This window comes from Orbicella franksi, chromosome 6 (genome assembly GCF_964199315.1).
Source record: "Orbicella franksi chromosome 6, jaOrbFran1.1, whole genome shotgun sequence".
In the NCBI taxonomy this organism is placed as follows: Eukaryota; Metazoa; Cnidaria; class Anthozoa; order Scleractinia; family Merulinidae; genus Orbicella; species Orbicella franksi.
In genome coordinates this window covers 4,153,158-4,164,039 of record NC_138150.1, presented here as the reverse complement: position 1 = coordinate 4,164,039, position 10,882 = coordinate 4,153,158, and the positions used below count along the sequence as shown (strand labels likewise).

At 38.8% G+C, this 10,882-nt stretch overlaps 1 protein-coding gene across 2 annotated transcripts; it reads right to left on the bottom strand.

Moving 5' to 3' along the window:
- Positions 1 to 1,784: 1,784 nt before the first annotated feature.
- Positions 1,785 to 9,442, bottom strand: LOC145489142 (transmembrane protein 117-like). Of its 2 annotated transcripts, XM_081468056.1 has the most exons (5): positions 9,244 to 9,442; positions 7,176 to 7,378; positions 5,807 to 6,167; positions 5,095 to 5,331; positions 1,785 to 4,102 (listed from the first exon to the last, which is right to left on the bottom strand). In XM_081468056.1, the coding sequence occupies exons 1-5, from the start codon at positions 9,331 to 9,333 to the stop codon at positions 3,389 to 3,391; spliced, it is 1,605 nt and encodes a 534-aa protein (XP_081324182.1). In that variant the 5' UTR covers positions 9,334 to 9,442; the 3' UTR covers positions 1,785 to 3,388. The 2 variants fall into 2 exon arrangements, with proteins under 2 accessions (XP_081324182.1, XP_081324183.1); XM_081468057.1 differs by lacking the exon at positions 7,176 to 7,378.
- Positions 9,443 to 10,882: the final 1,440 nt, after the last annotated feature.

Sequence of the window (10,882 nt, the reverse complement as noted above, 5' to 3'; positions counted from 1 at the left end):
AATGAACGGATTTCAACTGGACAAGCCTAACCGAGAAGTTCGCCATTTAAGAAACGCGTGGAATCCCGGTTCCGCAACCGACTGAGCTATCGTGATCAAAAACTGTTGGAGACTGGAATTGGTAAATAAATGATGTCTGGCGAAGCCAAAACAAGTGTCTCATCCATAGAACTGAAGTACCAACTTGGGCTAATACGACTGACATATGACTGCACAATAGGATTAGCATATGACAGCAAAACGTTATAATTACATCCGAGGTTCTAGGAAAAGCTTATTCACAAGAAATCTCTACCGTAACACCAGGAATCCTCATTCTGTTAGTTAAGCTACTGGTGAAATATCATCTGGTCTCTTCAAAAAACAGTATACAAACACAATGAAATCAACCCGGCGTACGCCTCCGCCGCGTTAACACAAATTCGTCGCCAAAACACTAAAACACCGTTTTTATGTAATTCAACCTTTTCATTCCCAACAGGCTGTAAAGTTAACTTTTCTCTCCAGACATATTGCTGTCACTGCTGTGTATTATTTCCACAAATTTAATGACACATGGAGACAATATTCCCGGAGCAGTTATGATTCTCTTTCTTTTCTCATCACTTTTTTGTTTCACAATATACAGATATTGTACAGGGAAGTTGCACGTTTGTCACCTACAGGTCTGAAATTCAATTTCACGGCAGCTGGGTGTGTAATTTCTTCTACAGACATGCAGATTTGTTTCGCCAAGTGCGTGTGACTTTCAAATTATACCATTTGTTGCCTTTGTCCCGAGACGGTTCATTGTTTATTTACCTAGATTTATTACTTTCTGTTTCGTAGAAAAACTACGATGTTAAACAGCTTTCTTTTGTTGCATATTATTTACCAATGCATATCTTCCGACTGAACTATGGGATTTACGGAGCTTGCTTTCCTTATCTGTTATTTCTCGCCATGAAGTATATCTTCACACTAGTATCAGCAAACCCAGCTAAAAACACGAAAAGCTATAAAGACCGCCTTTTTGTTAGTTTTGTCTCTTAGACAGTTTACTGGGCTAATTGGAAAACTTGAACAATGGACCGCAATCTGGTTGACCCTGTGGTTACAAATTTAGTGTTAAACCGAAAAACGAGGATTTGGAATAGATTTATGGACCACATAGAAGAATTAGACTGCTGTAAACACCTCAGCGATAGACGGATTCAGCAAACATGTTTACATTCTTGTTGCCACCCAATTCAAATCATGTGATGATTCATTTGGGAGGTTACAAATGTTCTGTTTGTACACACTCCCATGTAATCAGTTGTGTGATAAATTGCACAATTAGTTGTAACCTCCCAAATGAATAATCACGTTGTGTGATTGGGTGGCAACAAGGGGTTAAATAAGTTAGCCAAATCCGCCTATTGTACAAGAAAATCGCACCAGCAATCTTAAGCTAGACGATCATACTCTTATTAACGACCGTATCCGAGTTACGTCTTGGCTCCCGTTTAGAATGACTGTTAGTGGGAATTATTTTCATATCGATTCATATGGATACAAGCTAAACTCTCAAGTCATTCAAATGTAAATCAAACTCGTCTTCAAAAGATTTGAACCAGGTCCCGTTTTCAAACAGAGGTAGAAGGTTATTTGCAAATAGCCTGATCAAACTGTACCAACACCTCAGTAAAACTAAGGATAAAGTTCAACGTCTAGCTCTAAATTTCATTGAGAGAATAACTGTACTCAGAGAGACATTTTACTTTCTCAGTTTGCTACATGCATGTCAGCAGAGGAAACGGTAATGAATCTTGACACAAAGCGTAAAATATTTATTATTTCACATTCTTGCCCGGAAAAATTACAGTTTTAGCCCTAAAAAAATTAACAAGCTTCTCCTAATTTGACCACAATAAAAATTCCAGTAGTTATTCCGCAAACATCGCATATATACTGCTACACTTGCTACACTGATAATAGCTTAATTGATAGCCAATGTCTTCCACACTATACCAATTAAAAAATTAAAATGAGCGACTTGGAGCAAGTCTACTAAAAAGCCTACGGTAAACGTTCTTATTTAAACGAAAAGTCGCGATGCAACAATAAGTAGGTATATTACTGACATCACAAGGTAATAAATAATTGGCTTAAAAATATATTTATATCCAATGTTGCATAAGGTAAGGCCCTCAACTTTCATCTTAACAATAAAGCGTTTACGGCATTTAAAATTACTACGGAAATGTTGTCTAAAACAGTCTACAAATACACCGATCATTGATTGCAATAAAAATCTTAACTTAATTAATTAATTTTAAAATTACTTCTGCAATCAGATCAGGTGAATTCTGCTAAATGTGTTACGTGTAAACGTAAGGACTAGTAGGATCTTCTCAAAAACTCAAGAAGTTTGATTTTCCACGCTCCTCAAAAGAGCAATTTAACACAATTTTGAACACACATCAACGCCGACAGGTGAATCAACACACACACACACAGACAACTAATTTGCAGAAAAGCGTTCTTTTGACGTTCACAACCGCTTCTTTTAAAAGAACACTGCTTAATTTTCTAATCGTGCTTCAAAAAGATACACAGCTCTTGGTTGTTTTTTCACGAATATAGTCAATATAGTTGAATTCAACACGGCAAAGGAACTTACAAAAAGTTCTTCTTACCCCGATGTTCAACCGGATACATGTACAGCACACTCCGTGAAGTCTCGGCAAAGTACTTAAATATTGGTTTCGTTAATTACCCAAGAATAATTCAAAAAATTCGTTTAACCGATCAGCTCGAACATGCCGTCTTTTCGGCCAATCAGATGCAAAATCAGAGACAGGTGGCTTGATTGACTTTTCCCAACCTCGATCCCAGGCTCTCTCTCCGTTAACTCCCCTGGAATCGAGGTCGGACTTTTCCGCGCTTTGATGGAATGCGCTTTTTACTTTGAGGTCTGAATGGGTTATTCTCCTTTGGCGCCCATACTGCTTCAGTTAGTAATGCTGTTACAAGCAGTATGATGTATCTCTACTGTATCTGAAACAATTTTACATATTACAAAAAGTTTATCCTAGCTATGTTATTGAAACCGCACTATGTGTGTCTTTCAGCATGCTTACATGTAGTATGTAAGAGTGCTGAAAGTCAACATCAGTTTATCTTTGTTTCGCCGATACTGCACCGTCCTGTACATCTATATGCAATTCACATGGAAGTCAAGAACTACATGTAGAAACCCAGCGAGTCAATAATGATGTTTAGGTAGGAAACTAGAATCTGGTCAGCTTCATTTAAAACCTAGATAGACACCTTTGGATACGTGGTTTTATTAATAGCTGCAGAGCACGGAGTCCTTTGTTCGGCCTTGTAACTTCTGTTGGCAAAACGCTTCTGTTGACAGACGCTATATAGACGTTACGTGCTGCGTACCCAGAAGTACAGGCGTTCCATCGACTTGGTCAGATGGTAGCTCCGAGACACCTCTTCCATCTGCAATTCCATTTTGGCGGGAATCCGTAGACGCGGTTAGCTTTTGGCGGGAAGAATATTCATCCGTTTCCGCATCCTCCACATCCAGTTCTTCGATGACAACGCCGTCAACTTTATCCACATCTTCAAGGACTTTTTCCACAACAAACGCCTCTCGTCCGTAGCGCCAAATGAGACAACCAAAGGTCAGGAATGCGACAATAGAAGGGATGAACGCAATCCCCTTTACCGCCAACGCAAAGTCGAGGTATTTTGAATTCATGCGAGGGTCAGTTGCCGCGAAGCTTTGGTTTGTGGCCGGATTGATGTTCTCGGATCTCCACGCGTAGGACAGAGTGGTTTCGTTTGCAGTTTCCAAAAACTTCGTGTCAGTGACGGAGTAGATGTATCCTCCAGGATTAGTGTACTGGCCAAACACGAAAGGGCTGTAAAAGATCTGGTTTTTCCACATGTTTAAGTCCAATATGATGACCAGCATTATGATTCCATAGTTGAACCATTTTCCAGTGATGTGCACATGCCAGTTTTCCTTCTTCAAGAAGCGCGGCAAACGGAAGTAAAAGGATGCAGTGTCTACTCCGGGGAGTTTGATATCCATATTACCTTGAAAGTGAGGAAACTCCCAGTCCTTGAAAACAAAAAATAAATAAATAAATAAATAAATAAATAAATAAATAAATAAAATAATAACAACAACAACAACAACAAGAATAATAACAATAACAACAAAAGTCAAGACATCTAGGTACGCACATACAGTATATCCACTTCACTGGATTGGTTCATGATTGACAAATGATGTGGAAACTACGTCCATCTGAGGTAGTTTCATGCTTAAAATATTAAGTGAAAATAAAACACAATGCTTCGGCATCTTCAAGATGCCATTGTAATGTGTCGAACTGTGAAGGTCAGAGTTTGTGCTTCAATTAAGTGCATTATTATGCATTTTCAATATTATTCAACGTAATTTATTTTTATTTCTTATTTATGCTGTGACTTATGTTGTGATTATTTCTTATTTCTGCTGTGAAGTAGCTTTCTATGTAGCTAACAGTCAGTCACTTTATTAAGTCTTACTTATTTACTTGCTTACTTACAGCTGGTAAAATATGACCATAAAGATAAGTTAAAAAGCAATAGCAAGAGAGAAGAATACTAATGAAACATAGAAAACATAACGAAAAGTTATGGTACAAGTTCAAATGACAAATTGTTATGGAAAAATACTTACTAGATAAACAATTTTGCTCTGATTGTTTGCAGGAAAAAACTTGGTCAACAATTTACATGTACACGTATAGTACTTATACCTAATCATACCTTTTTGCTATGCTTTTGTGGCATATCAAGTAAGTTTGGTCTCACCATGGGTATTTTGGCTTGACTTTGTCTCGCAATATACGAACCATGGCTCAACCAAACTCACCTGATATACATGTACCATTGAAGCATATCAAAAAGGTATGATTACGTATAAGTGACCCTTTGAATGTTACTACTAATTTGTAGGTCTATGGAGCCTTTATTGCTAATCATTTTCTAGTATTATGGGTTTGCAATGCATATAAAAGGTTACAGCTGCATACATGCAGCCCAAGAAATGTTGTTTACACTAACCTGCATGACAATCAGTAAGTCCATAACAAGAATAAAAGATGCCAGAAAAGCCCTAGACAGCTCATTGGTGGAAACAAAGTCTCTATTCAGGGAATCCCACTTAACAAAATCAGTTATTATTCCAGTAGCGACAATGACAGTGCAAATAATCAACACTATCCAGAACAGATATATGCGTGTCCAACCCGTTTTCCAAATCTTCCGTAAGCGTTTGTTCCAGTCTGGGTACAGCTTATCCTGAAACACAAGTTCACATAGCTAACTGTAAGTACATATTTTTCATAAAGTACCATTCAAAATACACCAACAGGTGTACATGTATCTGCTCAAGGTCCACAGTGTTGGAAATTAGTGCTTGGCTGCTTGCCCATGCAAGTGTGAAAAGCATCAGGTGAGCACAAATCAGTAATCACTTGATTGTGTGGTGAGTATGATTTTCACTTTTGGGATTACGAGATACCAAATAAAGGTATGGTTTGTGGATCATTGAGGAGAATTTTCTTGGAAGGTGAAAATTGCACATTTTGAAAGTCACTCAACCGAATGCAAGCACTGGGTATATATCTTTCTTTCCCCCTTTCTGTCCTCTCAAGCAAAAACTAATTCATAATCAGTCAGTCACTTGGTCAGCAAATTAATCAGTCTGTCAGTCACTTAGGCAGTCAATCAGACCTGTAGTCACTTGGCCTGTCAGTCAATTTATCTCCCTTACCTGTAACATCATGTCCGTAACCATCCAAGCTGTCACAAAATCACCCATCCATGTCCCTAGCCCTGCTGCCTTCATGAAGCTGTCATTCTGTATCCCCAGGTAGCTTGTTACATGGTACAGTGATAGTTTATCTCCGCCAGCAATCAAGAATCCATTGTAGATGAAGGAGAAGATAAACAGAGACACCAATGTGGTTAAAAACATCACCATCCATGAGCCACTGTCACGCCTGAACATTGACAGCCTCATCCATCGGTTAAAAAGCAGTTTGTGGAAAAACAATTTCCCCACCAGCAATCCAACCACAATGGCTATAAGCCACATGAACACTTTCAGGACAGACCATCCTCCTGGGGGATACCTGCAACCAAAGAGCATAAGCACATGTTGTACCTGCGTTACTTCTTTTATCACTTCACAAAGCTATATAATTATTTGTGTCAGAAAGCCCCTTGTTCTCCTTGTGGTACTTTCCTCTTAAGAACAAAACCAATATTTGCGCTAAACGCATGTGCAGATTAATAAGCGTTAGTGTCAACTACATACTAGTTGGAAGATACACTAATGCTGAGTGCTTTTCCTTGTGGTAGAGCCCTAACATACGCATGCGTTCTAGCATCGTTAGCGCATAAGAATGCTACTGTGACTGCGGATCTTTTGGAATAATGCCTAACTTGGTTCAAGAAATATCATCTGTTGTTTCCAAACTACACTAGTGGGTTTATTTCATCCTTTAATTTCCTCTATCAAAAAGATCAAAAGGTTTAACCCACAACCAAAACTTTCAGAAGGAGGAGCTATATAGGAACTGTGTTACGAGTAGTGTGTCAGAACTATACATTACGCTCTGCACTATCTGAGATTGTGTCACTACTTTGTCCCCACTGAGTGAGAACCTGGAACAGGCTAGTTTTCCCTTTGAAGCAAAATCCTCTCTAAATCAGACACTTCAATAAGCAGCGTACAATTACATCTAAACAATGGGTAACCTTTTTAAATGTGTCTAAATGTAATTTAGGCTAAGTTAAACTTGAAACAACTGCTGGCCCAGGGTTTCCCTCCTGGGTGCAATACAGTCTGTGGGCTCTGCAGAGAGGACTGGGAATTTACAGCTTTAAATTTTAAAAGCTTTACATTCTAAGTGCATACCTAACCAACCAGTTTTAACCTCCGAAGGTATAGGTACCCCTATCGGTGCCTAATGGGTAGGGTCTCCCATACTTCCTCTCCCAATTTGTTACCATACATGTACAACTTTGATTGATGGAGAGAGTTACAAGTGTTGTTCTTGGAACAAAACACAGCCCTACAGCTCTAAAGCTACAAAAAAAACAAAAACAAAAAACAAAAAACAAAAAACATTTTGTACCTGTAAGTGACAAAAGCAAAGTCATTCCCAACAAGAGGAATGGTGCAGTTTGCCCTGCTATGAGATACTGGATCCTCAGCATAGATAAAAAAGTTACAGAAAATCACAAAATATGCCACAAACAGTCTTGCATAGGGATGCTGGAAATAATATCTGCCATTCTTCTTCTGGATACGCACTTTGTGTTTGACCTTATCAGTATGCTACAAGAAAAACAAATTTTGAACTCATGAGTACAGACCAAATGCAGTGAGGTCTGTACACACAACCAAGGTCAAGATTCTCCCATACAGACCAACAAAGCTCGGTTAATAAGATGTTTATTATATGGCAAACAAGAACAATTTAATTTGTTTAATGTAACTGGTTTGTACTATGTGACATTCTACTTGCAAACGGCGATGAGCTGAACTTAGTTCTGACAAAGTTACCTCGTCCTCGTTATTTTTTTTTCTCATCAGGCTTTTTGGCACTCCCATAAAATTATAAATATTGTTAAAAGAAACTAGTCAATATTTTTGCATTTTAGTTTGCAACTTTTTCACTGCAAAATGTAGCTGGTCTAGAAGCCAGTCTGGATGGGAAAATCTAGACCGCTTTCAATATTGATTTTAGCTAATCAAATTTGCTAATTTGGTAGTTCCCAGTCCTTGTGAGACACAGCCATATAATAAATAATGTTATTTGCCAGCTGGGAGGTCTGTATACATGTAACTTATTTACTTTTTCCTCTCACTCTCTCAAAACACTTTTATTAATTTATAATTGTTGACCTTTTCCATGCACGCACATTGCCTGCGCATTGCCGTGATTGTGGGCAGAGATAGAAATATAAGGACTGTGTTAAGGTGGCCAAACACAGTTTTTGCGCGTGCTTTTGCTGATGCAATTTAGTGTGCGCACAAGTATTGCAAAAAACAAACGTGCCGTCAATAGAGCGATCATTTTATTTACTCAACACCTGCACTATCCGTGCTATTTTTCTCTATAATTGAACGCAGTGTATTGAAGGCTTTAGTCTCTTATTACAAAGATATGTTAGAAAAGGTAACGATGCAAAGAAACCAGCAATTCTCAGCTTTTTCTTTGTTACCGAAAGAACCCAGTTAAATGCAGTGCATGCGTAGTAAGTCAAAAAATTGTGATTGAATGAAAAATTGCACTCTCTGAAATACGCCTATTTCTTGAGAACCACTCATAATTTTAGAATTTCACAAAATTTGGTATGAAAATACTGAACTTTAACAAAAGAAATTCTAGATATTCCAGTGAACCTTCAACAAGGGATAATTAAAGATCTATCTGTTAAATTATTAGCAAAGTGGTGTTAACTTGTGAAAAATTACCATGCAACATGACCTTAGGCTGTTAAATCAGAAAGTGAAACTTATTTGATGGAAAACTTACAGTAACTGACAGCCACAATTTTCCTCTGAAATTTGATTTCACAGCAAGTATTTATTTTTTATGCTTACGTGCGGCTGAAGGCCAGGTGCAGTTGTAAAAAACAATAAGCTTAATTGAACAAGGCAGGGGACTCAAACAAGTCTATTAATAGTTACATAAAGCAGCTGAATTAAAAATTTATGATCACGCCGAACTATTCGTGATCTTGGCTGCTTGCAACCACTCAACACTTAATGACACAATTTCTTAAGTAGCACATTCTTCGAAAATATTTTCAAAATTAATCGCTGCATTGCATGACACAGTCTGCGAATAATTACAAAGCTGTACACAACGCACAAGTTCGTAATTACCTCGCTTAAATATTTGAGACTTCATTCGACAGCAAACTGGGCTAAAAATTTATTTTAAAAAATATGGTGATGTACATATTGGAACAGAAAGCAAAACTTCCGTCTAGCTTGACAAGTTCTTGCACAGGCAAGCTTTCTTGTTTATAGCGAGAATCAATCGATCTGTGGCTGACTTGTTCAAAGGCAAATAAATACAGTCTTCACCAGAATTCGAACCGTGATCTTTCGTCAAGGAATGTTGTATCGGCTTTTCGAAATTATAGCTGTGATATTTACACCCTAAATGAAAACAATACGCTGCTACACACCTCAATAGTTGGTGAAGCGGGATTTTGCAGCTCACTTTCATCCGTTTGGGCGACATCGCCTGCTGTTGATCGATCCACGCTATCAGCCATTTTCCGGGCTTTTTTACTAACGTTAAAGTTGGCTGTTAACCTCACCAAAATGCATTGTTGTTCGAACCACGGTCGATGAAAACTCAGTAAGTACTCGAAATTTCCAAACAAGTCGCGCCCGTTATCACCTGTTCAGAGCTACTACGTCATGTATGATTACACTACCTTTCTCTTTCTTGAAAGTTCGGAAAAACTGATGGGAAATGAAATTAGTAGGACGATTACCATGCGCTATTTTTGTTAGGAAAATTAATATTTTAAAAAGATGAAGCGGAGTAACCACCATCCGCAACCCCTCTCTTGATATAAAGTGCACAAAAAAAGTGGTTTCTGCCAACCCCCAAACCGGTTCTTGCTGTCTTCAAAACCGGTTTCTGCCGATTCCAAAACCGGTTTTTGCCGCTCTCGAGACCGGTTTTTTCAGACTACATAAACAGTTTTTCCCGATTCAACACCGGCTTTTGCCGACTCCAAAACTGTTTTTTACCGATTTCAAAACCGGTTTTTCTCGACTCCAAAACCGGTTTTTGACAACCCCAAAACTGTTTTCTGCCGACCCCAAACCGGGTTTTGCCGATTTCAAAACTGGTTTTTGCCGACTTCAAAACCGGCATTTGCTGACTCCTAAACCGGTTGTTCCGATCTGAAATGCGGTTTTTGCCAACTCCAAAACCGGTTTTGAAGACAGCTAAAACCGGTTTCTGCCGCTCCAAAGACCGATTTTTACTGATCTCAAAACCGGTTTTTTTTCTGTCTTAAAAACCGGTTCCTGGTGATCCCAAAACCGGTTCTAACCGACCCCAAACTTCGTTCTTTTTTCCGATCTCAAAACCGGTTTTGAAACTGCCGAGCCAAAAACCGGTTTTTGCTGACTCCAAAACCGGCTTTTGCCGATCTCGAAACCTCGTTTAAGGAGGTAAGTGGTAAGTTGGGTAGCGCGAGTATTAAACTTTGCGTCGGTCGGTAGAACAAATACGTCGTAAATTTAAACAGATTGCTAGAGTAGAAGTAATGGCTTTCTTTATTATGTAGGGGGTGGTAAGATGAATCAGAGAGAGAGAGAGATCTAGAGATGTTGGTTTTTGTCTGTAGGTTTGGTTTAGAGGTCTGACATATACCACCGTCGTTAGTTAGACAGACGTCAACGTACGTTACGGAAAGGTACGTTAGTTGAGTGTGAGCTGGTGAATGTTGTCAAATAATCGATGACAATTTTTAGGTTATCCAGACCCTCAGTGCAGATCATAAAAATATCATCGATATAGAGTAGCCAAGTGTGGGGTTGAAATGGCAGTTTCCAAAGTGTTGGCCAGTTGAAATATCGCGGAATAAAGTTAGCAAAAGAGGGGACCATCATAATACCATGGCTGTGCCGTAGATTTGAAGATACCCAAAGAACCATACGAATGAGTTGGTCACAGGGCAGGGGGGGGGGGCACTGCCATATATGGCCTATATAGGTATGTGCCGCTGTGAAGGGTATGGTTTTCAAGCAGTTTACTCTAGGATAGGGTATATAAGTCAGAGCGTTTGGGTCTAGAATAGGGTA

Bases quoted from the DNA above. Each gene is read 5' to 3' on its own strand.
- LOC145489142 (XM_081468056.1), bottom strand. From the start codon at position 9,333: ATGGCTGATAGCGTGGATCGATCAACAGCAGGCGATGTCGCCCAAACG. The intron at 5,332-5,806 runs GTAAGGGAGATA...CTTGTGTTTCAG, and splicing joins TTACGGACATGATGTTACAG to GATAAGCTGTACCCAGACTG. The intron at 4,103-5,094 runs GTTAGTGTAAAC...TTTGTTTTCAAG, and splicing joins ACTTACTGATTGTCATGCAG to GACTGGGAGTTTCCTCACTT.